This window comes from Balaenoptera acutorostrata, chromosome 6, assembly GCF_949987535.1.
Source record: "Balaenoptera acutorostrata chromosome 6, mBalAcu1.1, whole genome shotgun sequence".
NCBI lineage: Eukaryota > Metazoa > Chordata > Mammalia > Artiodactyla > Balaenopteridae > Balaenoptera > Balaenoptera acutorostrata.
Genome location: NC_080069.1, coordinates 89,166,124 through 89,182,362, shown reverse-complemented (window position 1 = coordinate 89,182,362; position 16,239 = coordinate 89,166,124). Strand labels below are relative to the sequence as shown.

The 16,239-nt window shown below is 39.3% G+C and overlaps 1 protein-coding gene across 6 annotated transcripts in view; it reads right to left on the bottom strand.

The window, feature by feature from the left end:
- MELK (maternal embryonic leucine zipper kinase) overlaps positions 1–16,239 on the bottom strand; it is an 82,607-nt gene that overhangs the window by 47,519 nt on the left and 18,849 nt on the right. For all 6 annotated transcript variants that reach the window (XM_057547557.1, XM_007197008.3, XM_007197002.2 and 3 more), the window contains one exon: positions 11,659–11,757. In XM_057547557.1, the coding sequence (XP_057403540.1) occupies positions 11,659–11,757 (99 nt within the window). The remainder of the gene's footprint in view (positions 1–11,658; positions 11,758–16,239) is intronic.

The following is a 16,239-nucleotide window of genomic DNA, read 5'->3' as shown; positions in this document are numbered from 1 at the left end:
AAGAGGAAATCGACAGTAACACAATAATAGTGGGGGACTTTAACACCTCACTTACACCAATGGACAGAACATCCAAAATGAAAATAAATAAGGAAACAGAAGCTTTAAATGATACAATAGACCAGATAGATTTAATTGATATATATAGGACATTCCATCCAAAAACAGCAGATCACACGTTCTTCTCAAGTGTGCACGGAACATTCTCCAGGATAGATCACATCTTGGGTCACAAATCAAGCCTCAGTAAATTTAAGAAAATTGAAATCATATCAAGCATCTTTTCTGACCACAACGCTATGAGATTAGAAATGAATTACAGGGAAAAAAACGTAAAAAACACAAACACGTGGAGGCTAAACAATACGTTACTAAATAACCAAGAGATCACTGAAGAAATCAAAGAGGAAATCAAAAAATACCTAGAGACAAATGACAATGAAAACACGACGACCCAAAACCTATGGGATGCAGCAAAAGCAGTTCTAAGAGGGAAGTTTATAGCTATACAAGCCTACCTAAAGAAACAAGAAAAATCTCAAGTAAACAATCTAACCTTACACCTAAAGAAACTAGAGAAAGAAGAACAAACAAAACCCAAAGTTAGCAGAAGGAAAGAAATCATAAAGATCAGAGCAGAAATTAATGAAATAGAAACAAAGAAAACAATAGCAAAGATCAATAAAACTAAAAGTTGGTTCTTTGAGAAGATAAACAAAATTGATAAGCCATTAGCCAGGCTCATCAAGAAAAAGAGGGAGAGGACTGAAATCAATAAAATCAGAAATGAAAAAGGAGAAGTTACAACAGACACTGCAGAAATACAAAGCATCCTAAGAGACTACTACAAGCAACTTTATGCCAATAAAATGGACAACCTGGAAGAAATGGACAAATTTTTAGAAAGGTATAACCTTCCAAGACTGAACCAGGAAGAAACAGAAAATATGAACAGACCAATCACAAGTAATGAAATTGAAACTGTGATTAAAAATCTTCCAACAAACAAAAGTCCAGGACCAGATGGCTTCACAGGTGAATTCTATCAAACATTTAGAGAAGAGCTAACACCTATCCTTCTCAAACTCTTCAAAAAATTGCAGAGGAAGGAACACTCCCAAACTCATTCTATGAGGCCACCATCACCCTGATACCAAAACCAGACAAAGACACTACAAAAAAGGAAAATTACAGACCAATATCACTGATGAATGTAGATGCAAAAATCCTCAACAAAATACTAGCAAACAGAATCCAACAACACATTAAAAGGATCATACACCACGATCAAGTGGGATTTATCCCAGGGATGCAAGGATTCTTCAATATACGCAAATCAATCAATGTGATACACCATATTAACAAATTGAAGAATAAAAACCATATGATCATCTCAATAGATGCAGAAAAAGCTTTTGACAAAATTCAACACCCATTTCTGATAAAAACTCTCCAGAAAGTGGGCATAGAGGGAACCTACCTCAACATAATAAAGGCCATCTATGACAAACCCACAGCAAACATCATTCTCAATGGTGAAAAACTGAAAGCATTTCCTCTAAGATCAGGAATGAGACAAGGATGTCCACGCTCACCACTATTATTCAACATAGTTCTGGAAGTCCTAGCCACAGCAATCAGAGAAGAAAAAGAAATAAAAGGAATACAAATTGGAAAAGAAGAAGTAAAACTGTCACTGTTTGCAGATGACATGATACTATACATAGAGAATCCTAAAACTGCCACCAGAAAACTGCTAGAGCTAATTAATGAATATGGTAAAGTTGCAGGATACAAAATTAATGCACAGAAATCTCTTGCATTCCTATACACTAATGATGAAAAATCTGAAAGAGAAATTATGGAAACACTCCCATTTACCACTGCAACAAAAAGAATAAAATACCTAGGAATAAACCTACCTAGGGAGACAAAAGACCTGTATGCAGAAAACTATAAGACACTGATGAAAGAAATTAAAGATGATACCAACAGATGGAGAGATATACCATGTTCTTGGATTGGAAGAATCAACATTGTGAAAATGAGTATACTACCCAAAGCAATCTACAGATTCAATGCAATCCCTATCAAATTACCAATGGCATTTTTTACGGAGCTAGAACAAATCATCTTAAAATTTGTATGGAGACACAAAAGACACCGAATAGCCAAAGCAGTCTTGAGGGAAAAAAACGGAGCTGGAGGAATCAGATTCCCTGACTTCAGACTATACTACAAAGTTACAGTAATCAAGACAATATGGTACTGGCACAAAAACAGAAACATAGATCAATGGAACAAGATAGAAAGCCCAGAGATTAACCCACGCACCTATGGTCAACTAATCTATGACAAAGGAGGCAAAGATATACAATGGAGAAAAGACAGTCTCTTCAATAAGTGGTGCTGGGAAAACTGGACAGCTACATGTAAAAGAATGAAATTAGAAAACTCCCTAACACCATACACAAAAATAAACTCAAGATGGATTAGAGACCTAAATATAAGACTGGACACTATAAAACTCTTAGAGGAAAACATAGGAAGAAGACTCTTTGACATAAATCACAGCAAGATCTTTTTTGATCCACCTCCTAGAGTAATGAAAATAAAAACAAAAATAAACAAGTGGGACCTAATGAAACTTCAAAGCTTTTGCACAGCAAAGGAAACCATAAACAAGACGAAAAGACAACCCTCAGAATGGGAGAAAATATTTGCAAATGAATCAACGGACAAAGGATTAATCTCCAAAATATATAAACAGCTCATTCAGCTCAATATTAAAGAAACAAACACCCCAATCCAAAAATGGGCAGAAGACCTAAATAGACATTTCTCCAAAGAAGACATACAGACGGCCACGAAGCACATGAAAAGATGCTCAACATCACTAATTATTAGAGAAATGCAAATCAAAACTACAATGAGATATCACCTCACTCCTGTTAGAATGGGCATCATCAGAAAATCTACAAACAACAAATGCTGGAGAGGGTGTGGAGAAAAGGGAACCCTCTTGCACTGTTGGTGGGAATGTAAATTGATACAGCCACTATGGAGAACAATATGGAGGTTCCTTAAAAAACTAAAAATAGAATTACCATATGACCCAGCAATCCCACTACTGGGCATATACCCAGAGAAAACCGTAATTCAAAAAGACACATGCACCCGAATGTTCATTGCAGCACTATTTACAATAGCCAGGTCATGGAAGCAACCTAAATGTCCATCAACAGACGAATGGATAAAGAAGTTGTGGTACATATATACAATGGAATATTACTCAGCCATAAAAGGGAACGAAATTGAGTCATTTGTTCAGACGTGGATGGATCTAGAGACTGTCATACAGAGTGAAGTAAGTCAGAAAGAGAAAAACAAATATCGTATATTAACGCATGTATGTGGAACCTAGAAAAATGGTACAGATGAGCCAGTTTGCAGGGCAGAAGTTGAGACACAGATGTAGAGAATGGACATATGGACACCAAGGGGGGAAAACTGCGGTGGGGTGGGGATGGTGGTGTGCTGAATTGGGCGATTGGGATTGACATGTATACACTGATGTGTATAAAATTGATGCCTAATAAGAACATGCAGTATAAAAAAACAAACAAACAAAACAACTAATACTAAACTTTCATTGGGTTATATGTATGGAAATATGTTAATATAAATGTTTCAGACATTACATGAAATTTCTAAAAATCTTGTATTTGTATGGAAATATGTATGGAAATATGTTAATATAAATGTTTCAGACATTACATGAAATTTCTAAAAATCTTATATGTTCTGGTATAATGTTATAAGTAATAATCCTAGTTATTACTTTAAAATGTATATCTCAGAAATAACTAATTTTCTTGTCAACTGCATTATTATGAACTTTCATCAAATCTTTAACTGTGGTCATTTTTAAGTCTTTTGTCATTTACAGACAGTTCTGGGTGTACTCTGATGCTTTTGCAAATATGTTCCTATAAAAGGGTTTCATCTTCAATAAATTCATGGAAAAGACTCTGACAAGTACAGGTTTCTGGTAACTGACTGTACTGCTGAACTGAATGAATAAGCATTTTCAGAACTCTAATGAAAAACTGATGAACTCATAAAAGTGCTAACAAAAGATCAAGATGAAAAAAAAAATTAATTACATGGGACTGAGTGAACTGATGAGGATGAGTATAATTTTTGTGACTTTCTGTCTGAATTAAAAAAAAAAAAATCCCAGAAGGACTCAGAGGCAAAGAATATACAAATCAATTTTCACTGCAAAGTAAAGGAGCTGTTACAGTGGAGGATTACTGGACTGAATGTCAATATTATGACATAGTATGAGTGTGTTTCATGTTTGGTAATTGCAATCATTGTTGCTTTTGTTGTGGTCATCCATGTACAATGCTTGGTGTCAGTCTATTTATCTCTTGTAAAAATAAAATACAGTGTGTGTGTGTGTGTGTGTGTGGAAAAAAAAAATGTTAAAATATGTATGAGAAATAGGACCTTGCAATCAAAAGAATGATCAAGTAAAGTTTATTCTAGGACAAAAAAAAAAAAAGAATTATAGCCCTGTATAATCATTGTTATAAAGGAGATATAATTATTCTACAATCAAAGTTTATAGTTAGTAAATCCATACCTCATTTTGTTTTACTAGGTATATATCCACAGGGTATATGGAAGGTAGACTGCTCAAAGTCAGACATCTTTATTGAGACTTTTGCATGATCAAGGCAAGTATTCAAAATCTTTCTTGGATAAAATTATTATAGTCATCCTTACAGCTTATGAGATCTCAGCTCCCAGTTCCCTGACCACCAGGGAACTCCCTATTACAGTCATCCTTTACGGCATAATGTTATACTGCAATTCCCAAATACTCATCACCAAGAAATCAAGTATCCTTGGAAGACTCAATGTTCATGGAAGGATGTCAATTCCTGCACCAGTTATACTGACATTTGCTTTTGCTCTTATTCAACTCAGCCATAATTTCAATAAATTTCCAGGGAGAATAATCCCTAATTTACTGATATTCAATAACTTGGCTGAGAGGGGTTATATTAATTGAGAGACCATCTAAAGAATATGTAGAGTTGACCACTCATTCTTGATTGGTGGTCTTCAAAGGCATGTAAGAAGACACACTAGGGCATGGAAAGAATATATTAAGACTTTCATTTATATTCATTTCTATCTAAAAAATAAGACAAAAATTAAGCTTTATTAAAATTTAGTATATGGATTGGCAATGGCACCCTCACTAGTCCCTACATAAACTACAGAATGAAGTCATTCTTCCTTGACTGTGACAGTGACACATGACAGGTGACAGTGGCTCTACCTTGCACCACTCTGTGCCTATTGTGAACTACTGTGCCCAGTTAAATGGATTTACAGATCATAGTATCTGGTTTAACTAAACTAAATCTTCACAAAATTGCCAACTGGTTTTAAAAGATTCTTGCAAAGAATCTTTTAAACCACAGATTAAAGGTTGTTTGTTTGCTACAAGCACAAGCAAACAACAATAACAGAGCTGACACGTTTACTCTTAGTGTGAGGCCATCAGCAGAAACACAAGGTTAAAAAAAGACCTAATCAGATCTAACAAGTGGTCTTAAAACCTGAAATTATCAAGACTATTTGAAATACACTTATGCACATTATTGCTAACAATGAACCTCAAATCCAAGTACATATGGCTACACTGTCATCACAATTACAAGATTTTTAAAAACAAGGATCCAGAATATGAAAACAAATCTCTACAATTTTTTTAGTGATGTTTAAAGGCAAGAAACAACAGCAAAGCAAATTCCAAGTGAATCAAATATTTAAACGTAAAAAAAATAAAAATAAAAATGCTAGAAGGAAACATGGGAATTTTAAAATAATCTATGTAGGAAAGCCTTTCCAAATATGACAGTGAAAGACTGATAAATCTGACCAAACAAAAATAAAACAACTCCTGCATAGCCAAAAAAAAATCTTAAACATAGCACAGCCAAAAAAAAAAAAGATACCCAGAATCCAACCACTTCTCACTACCTCGATGACCACCATCTCTTATCTGCAAATTACTACAATATACAATATCCTCCTCTCCAGTCTCCATGGTTCTCCTCTTGGCTCCTTGTAGCCTATTTCCACACAGTAGCCACTGTGGTCCTGATAAAATCTAAACCAGACCATGTCTCTCTTCTGCTCAAAACCCTCTAGTGGGGGCTTCCCTGGTGGCGCAGTGGTTAAGAATCCACCTGCCAATGCAGGGGACATGGGTTGGAGTCCTGGTCTGGGAAGATCCCACATGCCACAGAGCAACTAAGCCCATGTGCCACAACTACTGAGCCTGCGCTCTAGAGCCTGTGAACCACAACTACGGAGCCCGGGTGCCACAACTACTGAAGCCTGTGCACCTAGAGCCCGTGCTCCACAGCAAGAGAAGCGACTGCAATGAGAAGCCCGTGCACTGCAATGAAGAGGAGCCCCCGCTCGCCGCAATCAGAGAAAGCCCGCGCACAGCAACAAAGACCCAATGCAGCCAAAAATAAATAAATTAAATAAATAAACTTATAAAAAAAAAAAAACCCTCTAGTGGCTCCCCATTTCACTTGGAGAAAAAGCCAAAATCCTTATGATGGCTACAGAGCCCAAGGCAGTTGGAGCTCCTGTCCCCTGAGACTTCATTTCCTGCGGCTCTCATTTACTCCACTCCAGTGGCACTAGCCCTCTGCCCTCCCTTGACTACACCAGGCATGCGTCTACCTCCTAGCCTTTGCTCTGCTTCCTCTGACTGAAACATTCTCTCCCTTGATAGCCTCTTGACTAACACTCTCACTTCCTTCAAGTCTTGCTCAAATCTCACCTCTGACCACCTTATTTAATATTTAATAATGCAACCAGCCCTTCTCTTCCCTCCACACCCCTCCCCATCTGTTCTGATTCCTCTTTACCCTGCTCAATTTTTTCTTTTTTCTAAAGCAAGTATCATCTTTTAATATAATTTATTTATTATGCTTATTATCTTTTTCTACCACCACCACTATTTTTTCCCTACCACTACAATATAAACTCCATGAGGGCAGGGACCTTCCATCTGTTTTATTCACTGATATATCCCAAGCATCTAGAAAAGTGCCTAGCACAGATTAGGTGTTCAGTAACTAGACTGAACTTAAGACTTAAGATTTAAGAATTTCACCCTAAGATGAGTAAGCAATGAGGGCACTGAGATAATGGGAGGCCAGTTCACCTAGGATAACACCTACAGCCCACAGGGTGAACTCTGGCTTGTAGTACTTGAGTGAAACGGGAAAGAAGCCACTGGAGAGCTTCCAATAAAGGGATGTGACCTGACTTACTATTTTTAAATCTTCCCATAAAGAAGTCACTGGTGGAGATGGACTTCCAAGCACATTCCATAACACCCAAAAATTCCAACCTTATACTGCCCCCACGCACACACACAAGAAAAGAAACAGTAAAAGGGAGAATACTCCCAATCAACTTTATGTGGCTAGTAGAATCTTGAAACCAAAAACAAACAAAATAGTTCTAGAAAGGAAAACTACATATTAATCTCTGAACAAATTTTAAGTCCTGAACAAAATACTGGCAAACCAAATTTAGAAACATATGTCAATAATAATAGCTAGGACTTCCCGGGTGCTCCAGTGGTTAAGACTCCACCCTCCCAATGCAGTGGGCCCGGGTCCGATCCCTGGTCAGGGAACTAGATCCCGCATGCCGCAACTAAAAGAGCCCACATGCTGCAACTAAAGATCCTGCATGCCGCAAAGAAGATCCCGCATGCTGCAAAGAAGATCTCGCACGCGGCAACGAAGATCCTGCGTGCCGCAGCTAAGACCCAGCGCAGCTAAATAAATAAATAAATAAACTTTTTTTAAAAAAAGATTGTTGGGCCTTTCATTAAAAATAATATCACGGGGCTTCCCTGGTGGCGCAGTGGTTGAGAATCTGCCTGCCAATGCAGGGGACACGGGTTTGAGCCCTGGTCTGGGAAGATCCCACATGCCACGGAGCAACTGGGCCCGTGAGCCACAATTACTGACCCTGCGCGTCTGGAGCCTGTGCTCCGCAAAAAGAGAGGCCGCGATGGTGAGAGGCCCGCGCACCGTGATGAAGAGTGGTCCCCACTTGCCGCAACTAGAGAAAGCCCTCGCACAGAAACGAAGACTCAACACAGTCATAAATAAATAAATGAAAGAACGTGAATTTAAAAAAATAATAATAATAATAATAATAATAATATCACGTCGGGGTCAGCTTTCTAAAGTTCTGGTCATTGGGCTTCCCAGGTGGTGCAGTGGTTGAGAATCTGCCTGCTAATGCAGGGGACACGGGTTCGAGCCCTGGTCTGGGAAGATCCCACATGCCGCGGAGCGGCTGGGCCCGTGAGCCACAGTTGCTGAGCCTGCGCGTCTGGAGCCTGTGCTCCGCAACGAGAGGCCGCGATAGTGAGAGGGCCGCGCACTGCGATGAAGAGTGGCCCCCGCTTGCCGCAACTAGAGGAAGCCCTCGCACAGAAACGAAGACCCAACACAGCCAAAAAATAAATAAATAAATAAATAATAATTAAAATAATAATAATAATAATAATAGCTAACATTTATTGAGCACTACGATAAATGAACTAACTCATTTAATCCTAACAACGCTATGTTATGACTACTATCATCCATTTTACAGATGAAGAAGCTGACACACAGAGAGGCTATGTAATTTGCCAAAGTCCACAGGTAGAAAGTAGAGATCCTAGATTTTAAAAATATCAATGAGATTCTGATTTAACTGCTCCAGGAGTTGGACCCTAATTTTTTTTTTTAATTTTATTTATTTATTTTTGGCTGCGTTGGGTCTTCCTTGCTGCGTGCGTGTTTTCTCTAGTTGTGGCGAGTGGGGGCTACTCTTCGTTGCGGTGTGTGGGCGTCTCACTGCAGTGGCTTCTCTTGTTGCGGAGCATGGCCCCTAGGCATGTGGGTGTCCGCAGCTGTGGCTCGCGGGCTCTAGAGTGCAGGCTCAGTAGTTGTGGCGCACAGGCTTCGTTGCTCCGCGGCATGTGGGAACTTCCCAGACCAGGGCTTGAACCCTTGTCCCCTGCATTGGCAGGCGGATTCTTAACAACTGCGCCACCAGGAAAGCCCTGGACCCTGTATTTTTTAAAGCACCCCAAGAGATGCTGGTATGCTTCCAGGGTTGTGAACCACTACTCTAAGTCCATCAGCTAAGGCTTCCCCCGCCCTGAGAGAGATTACCTGGACATAGCCAGGACAAGAGATGTTTTAGTGAGGATTTAAATATGAAACAAGAAGCAGAGAGGAGAAAACATGACTGGTAAGATCCTTTCCAACAGGGAAATTCTATGATCATGTGTCCCCACACTGTGTTTCTAGAATTCTAGAAGGTATAAGATTTCATACTATAACACCAAACAGATCCAATTCTACTTCATCTTTGGAGAACCTTGTCTGTCAGTTTATTCTCTGGCATGGAGTACCCCCAGCAAAAAAAGAATATGGTAAAACATACTAGTAGCTTGTAATACTGAAGTTATTTTCAGAACAAAAAACAGAGCTCTACTTTATAGAAAGAGTAGCAAAAAGAGGGAACAACTCAAGAGGTCAACCTAATGTTTTTTGAAAGTGTAACTGGAAAATTGTTACTGAGCTGCCCAAAGACCAAGCCTCCTTCCCACTCCACATCTGTTACCTAAAGTTGAAACTACAAAGCAATCCTAACACTACCCTCCCTGTATCCTGTTGTTGACACGGGGAATGTGGCTCTGTGAGGTCAAGAACTGCTGTCACAAGCAGGAAGCAGAGCCAAGGCAACAACTGCTACCCTGCAAAGTTTAGGGGAGGCTTTGTGAGAAGAGATGGGAGGAAATACGGGCTGTCTTGGCTACCCCAGCAGGCTCCAGGAGGTTGGCCTCCAGCCCACTGCCCCATCCATCTCCCCTCCCCAAGGAGAAGCACAAGCACTCACGGTTCCCCAAAACAGTGGCAACAGCTACTGGTAACATGACTTCTCTTTGATCCTGCAGAATCAAAGCTCCTCAGCCTTCAAGAAATTGGAACTACTGCAATTCCATCACTTCCCAAAACCACTCTTGCAGTTTTGGCACTGATTTTAAAGCTTTTTCCAGGGTGGGATACAGGAAAAACTATTAAGTCAAATAAATAAAATAACTGCAGGTTGAACTCAGTGCCCTCAGACTTGGTTGTTCAGTAGGGTAGGCAAAGAGCCAACTGGTTCTACCACTTTCAATTCTGTGTGCTACCTTCCAGAAATGAGAGCTGATTTAGGTAGTCTCCCTACCTAAAGGGTGTTAGAGATCTAATGGTCCAGCCACATAAAACTTCTGACCATTTCTTCCCATGCTTCTCCCATCTTACCCCTTGGCTGATACTGTCTACCAGGCATGCTCTCCCCCACAACCCTTTCTGAAGTGCTTCTAACCTTCTTTTAAAGCCCACCTCAAACCTCACTTACTATAAGATGTTCTCCTAAATCCCACACCCACTCCTGTATTAACTTCATTTAACCTCTATTATAAAACGGCACCCCTCACCCTTTCCCCTTTTTAGATAGCCTTGTATCTGTCTCCAACAAGAAATCTGGCAGACAATGATTAAGTTTCATAGATCTTTGTTCACATCTTTCAGTATCTCATACAAAGAAGACCTTTAGGAAATATCTGTTAAACAGAACGGAATTCAAGCCTCATTCAGAGAAGTTGCTCTGCTGGTCTGACTTTGGTTTGCTATGGACACAATATGGTACTCTTCCTCTTTACATGTCTTCTTTTGTTAGCTTGCTTTGAATATTAACTCTTTAAAAATAATTTTACTATTTTCCTTCCTATATATGATTTTTTTAATTGAATATAGTTTATAGAACATAAAATTCACCCTTTTAAAGTGTACAGTCCAGTGGTTCTTAGTATATTCACAAAGTTGTGTAATTATTATCACTATCTAATTCCAGAATGTTTTCATCAACCCAAAAAGAAACCCTGCACCCATTAGCAGTCACTCCCCACTGCCACTCCACCCCTCCCCCGCCAGCCCCATAACCACAAATCTACTTTCTATCTCTGATATATATGATTTTAACAAAGCTTACAGTACTCTTAACTGTGGTTTTATTATACCTTAAAGCCAAATTTTACCTTCAAAAAGAAACAGTTTCTCTTATTTTAACATAACTCTAAAGAAAAATGTGATTTAACACAGCAACTTACTAAGGCATCATTTCAGGATACAAAACAAAAACTCTTACCAGAAAAATCAGCTTACATGTTTACTTTCCCATTTGTTTTTGTTTTGTTAAGCTTCTTACTGAAGTATAATGTTCATATAGAAAAGTACACCTATCATAAGGTATACTTTGATAAGTTTTCAAAAACTGAATACAAGTATAACCATCATCCAGATCAAAAACCAAACAGAAGCCCCACCATGTCTCTCTTTCAGTCACTAACCACCTCCAAAGAGTAACCACTATCCTGACTTCTAGCAGCATACATTACTTCTGCCTATTCTTGTACTTTTATAAATACAAGCATATAGTTTGCAATATAGAAAACTTCTACAATGAAATTCTGTGCCTTGTAATACTCACCATAATCTTCTTGTACAAAGCCATGACATTATCATCATCAAATGGTAGAAAGCCACACATAAGTACATATAAGAGTATGCCCATGCTCCAAACATCTGCCTGAGAAGGAGAAAAAAATAATAATTAAAAAAAAATTAGAACGTATTTCAAAATGGCACTACATAGAATCTTCACAGAGCTGGAAAAGAGCTCAGAGATCATCCAATTCAACCTGCTCCTTGTACAGTCTGAAGCCCAGAAAGGAAGGCTTGTCCAAAGTCACCCAGTCAATGGCAGGCCACCCAGATAGGTCTCTTGACCAGTGACCAGTTCAGTTCAGAGTGACCAGTTCAGTGCACTCCCCTCTAATGCTTAATAGAAAATCACTTCTAGTTGGCTGGGCTGGATTGGGCATGATAAGGAAGAAGATAAGGCTAAGTCTCTGACTCTTTTTTTTATTTATTTAGGCTGCAATGGGTCTTAGTTGCAGAATGCAGGATCTTTGTTGTGGCATGGGGGATCTTTTCTTTTCTTTTTTTTTTTAGTTGCAGCATGCATGCGGGATCTAGTTCGCCGACCAGGGATCGAACCTGGGCTCCCTGCATTGGGAGTGCATAGTCTTACCCATTGGACAACCAGGGAAGTCCCTAGGTCTCTGATTCTGAAAGACAAAACTATAGTGCTACTGAGGGTTTATTACATATGAGGATTATGTAAACATGCATGAGGATGTCAAAACAAGTCTTAAAATTTACTGCTGATAATCTGCAAATGTAAATAAGCTATAATGTAAAGTCCTCTCTAAGTAGAGACACCTTAATAAAGTTCAACAATTGACTTTTCAAGGATCGAGAATAGAAATTAGCCTGCCAGCACAAATAGCCCTACAAATCTCAAAATCCCAGAAAGGATACAGTAGAAACTAACACGACATTGTAAAGCAACTATACTCCAATAAAAATTTTTTTTAAAATGAGGGGAGGGGAGGGGGCAAGAAAAAGAAGTCCCAGAAAGGAGCTTAGCCTTTATGTAAGATATCCATGCCACTGATGACTGAGAAGTCACAGTTCCCACCCTCATTTGAGCCTTAGGAAAATTTTAAGAGGTAAAAGGGCAGCATGTAGCATGTTTAAAGAAAAAAAAAAGTGGGGGGAAAGGACAGAGGGGAGAAACAGAGTTAAAATAACTTCAGCATCATCACACATCTAGGTAGTACCTATACTAAATAACACAAATCTCACACCTAGTCCTGCCTACCAAATCGCATCAAATTATTAGGACTCAACTAGGAAGCCCTGAGTGAACAATTTACTTTCAAGCAAACACCAGATTTTTCTTCCAAGTTGCAGGAGGTCAGAAATTAACCATTTATGCCTGAAAGATATCAAATGCTTCATCTATAAATTGAGTCTTGATGGCATGGCACTCCTGACCAGGGTGTTATAGTCAAGGTAAAGAGACTACACAGGGAAGAGTGGGCTAACATGGCCTCATCAAATGCCATAAGAAGAGGTCAAAAGAGAGATTACGTCTGAGGTTAAAGGAAAAGATGAAGAAAATAGTAGTAACATCCCCATAGAAATCTACAAAAGCCTACTAGAGAGAAAAAAAAGCAGTAAAGGTATTCTTCAGCTACCGCATCAAAGCACCTTCACTTCACTGTTTTGAAATGGATATGAGAATAAATGAATCAACTAAAACCATAAACCAAAGCAAATGCAAGTAAATCTATAAGCTACCAACTGCCAAATAAGAAAAAAATAACTGGGGGGAAGAGGGGTTTGAAACCACTTCTTCTGAGAAATTACAAAATGAATTAGAGATGTTTACCATAGAACATTCCTTAAAGCATGATCTGGACCATGAGCAACAGAATAACCTAAAGCACTTTTTTTTAATTATTTATTTATTTATTTATTTATTTATGGCTGTGTTTGGGTCTTCGTTTCTGTGCGAGGGCTTTCTCTAGTTGCGGCAAGTGGGGGCCACTCTTCATCGTGGTGCGCGGGCCTCTCACTATCACGGCCTCTCCTGTTGCGGAGCACAGGCTCCAGACGCGCAGGCTCAGCAATTGTGGCTCACGGGCTTAGTTGCTCCACGGCATGTGGGATCTTCCCAGACCAAGGCTCAAACCCGTGTTCCCTGCATTGGCAGGCAGATTCTCTACCACTGCGCCACCAGGGAAGCCCTAAAGTACTTTTTTTAGAATGAAGATTGCTAAAGCCTCACCTTAGAAAACAAAACCAAAATCTCTAAACGTGAACAGCCCTGACCTCTGCATATTTTAACAAGTGCCCCCAGACAATTCCTTGGTACACTGTCCTTAAGAAACTGTCCTAGAAGGATGGAAAGTTGAACTAAAATGAATAAGAAAACAAGATCCTATAGGAAAATCTTGATGCATTCAAACCAGCAGGGCCTCATCACCAGACCTCTAGGAATCTTGTGAGCATCAGGCATATGATTACCACTCCTTCTGCGAGACAGAATGGAACAGTGGAAAGAGTAGAGGTGTGCAGTAAAGCCTCACTCAGTTCAAATCTTGACCCCCAGTTGCCAGCTGTGACCCTGCAAAGGCACTTAATTTCTGAGCCTCAATTTCTTTATCTTCTTTATCTTATGAAACAGAGTAACAGTATTCGCTCCAAAGGATTTTTGTGGTGCTTAAATGAAAATTACAAAAAGGATCTATCATGTGGAACCCTTATCCACTGTTACGGGAATGTAAAATGTTGCTGCCACTACAGAAAATAGTATGGCAGTTCCTCAAAAAATTAAAAATAGAATTACCATATGATCTAGCAATTCCACATTTGGGTGTATATCCAAAAGAATTGAAAGCAAGGTCTCAAAGACATATTTGTTTCTATCAGCATTATTCACAGTAACCAAAAGGTGGAAGCAATCCCAGTGTCTACCTAGGGATGAATGGAAAAATAAAATGTGATATATACATGCAATGGTATGTTATTCAAGCTTAAAAAGGAACGAAATTCTGATACATGCTACACAACATGGATGAAGTTTGAAGATATTACACTATGTGAAATAAAGCAGTCACACACACAAAAAAATATTGTATGATTCCACTATACAAGGTACCTAGAATAGTCAAACTCATAGAGATAGAAAGTAAAAGGTGGCTTCCCTGGTGGCACAGTGGTTAAGAATCCACGTGCCAATGCAGGGGACACATGTTCGAGCCCTGGTCTGGGTAGATCCCACGTGCCGCGGAGCAACTAAGCCCGTGAGCCACAACTACTGAGCCTGCGCTCTAGAGCCCGTGAGCCACAACTACTGAGCCCGTGTGCCACAACTACTGAAGCCAGTGCGCTAGAGCCCGTGCTCCGTGACAAGAGAAGCCACCACAATGAGAAGCCTGTGCACTGCAACGAAGAGTGGCCCCCACTCAACGCAACTAGAGAAGGCCTGCTCGAAGCAACAAAGACCCAACTCAACCAAAAATAAGTAAATAAATAAAATTGACTCTTTAAAAAAATTCAAATTGAGGGACATTTTACAAAATAACTGGCTTCCTCAAAGATTTCAAGGTCATGAAGATAAAGAAGGCCTAAGGAACTCTTTCGGATTAAAGAAGACCAAAGAAACACAACAATGCGATGCATGATCCTGAATGGAATCCTGGACTGGAGGGAAAATATAGCTATAAAGGACCTTACAATTAACACCATCTGAATATGAATTGTGGATTAAATAATTGTATCAGGGACTTCCCTGGTGGTCCAGTGGTTAAGAATCCGCCTTCCAATGCAGGGGACGCAGGTTCGATCCTTGGTCGGGGAACTAAGATCCCACATGCCACGGAGCAACTAAGCCCAAGCGCTCTAGAGTCCGTGCGCCACAACTACTGAACCCGCACACCCTGGAGCCCACGTGCTGCAACGAAGAGCCCACACACTGCAACCAAGACCCAATGCAGCCAAATAAATAAATAAATAAATATTTAATAAATTGTATCAATGTTAAATTCTCTGATTTCAATAACTAAAGTGTGGTTATAAAAGAGAGAGTCCTTCCTTTAGGAAATATATACATGGTATTTAATGATAAAGGGGTATGATGTCTCCAACTTACTCTCAGTTGGTTCAAAAAATAATACACATACATATAAACATAGAGAATGATAAAACAAATAGGGAAAAATGTAAACAATTATGAATTTGGCTAAATATATACAGAAGTTCCTCATTCCACATTTGCGACTATTCTGTAAGTTTGAGATTATATCCAAATAAAAGGTCACCAAAAACAAGTTAGTCCCCATCTTCTCATGTTACAAATTAAGTAAACCGGCATATCTCAAAGTTTCTCCCACATAACACCAGTTCCAAAAGATGCTCCATGTAAAAAGTGGATTCTGTAGGTGCATAAAATTGAGACCAGCTGCTGTCTGTGATGTTCTACTCTCAAAGGACACTGTACAGGAACATATTAAGATTTGGAGATGTCCTTAACTAAAGAAAACTGTTCAACCCAGCATTTCCAGGCCTTTTGACAACTAAACCTTTTTCATTTTATGATACTAATATCAGCAAAACCAGTACTCCAGAGAGTGGAAGGGGCTGACTAGCTTGTGGTAGC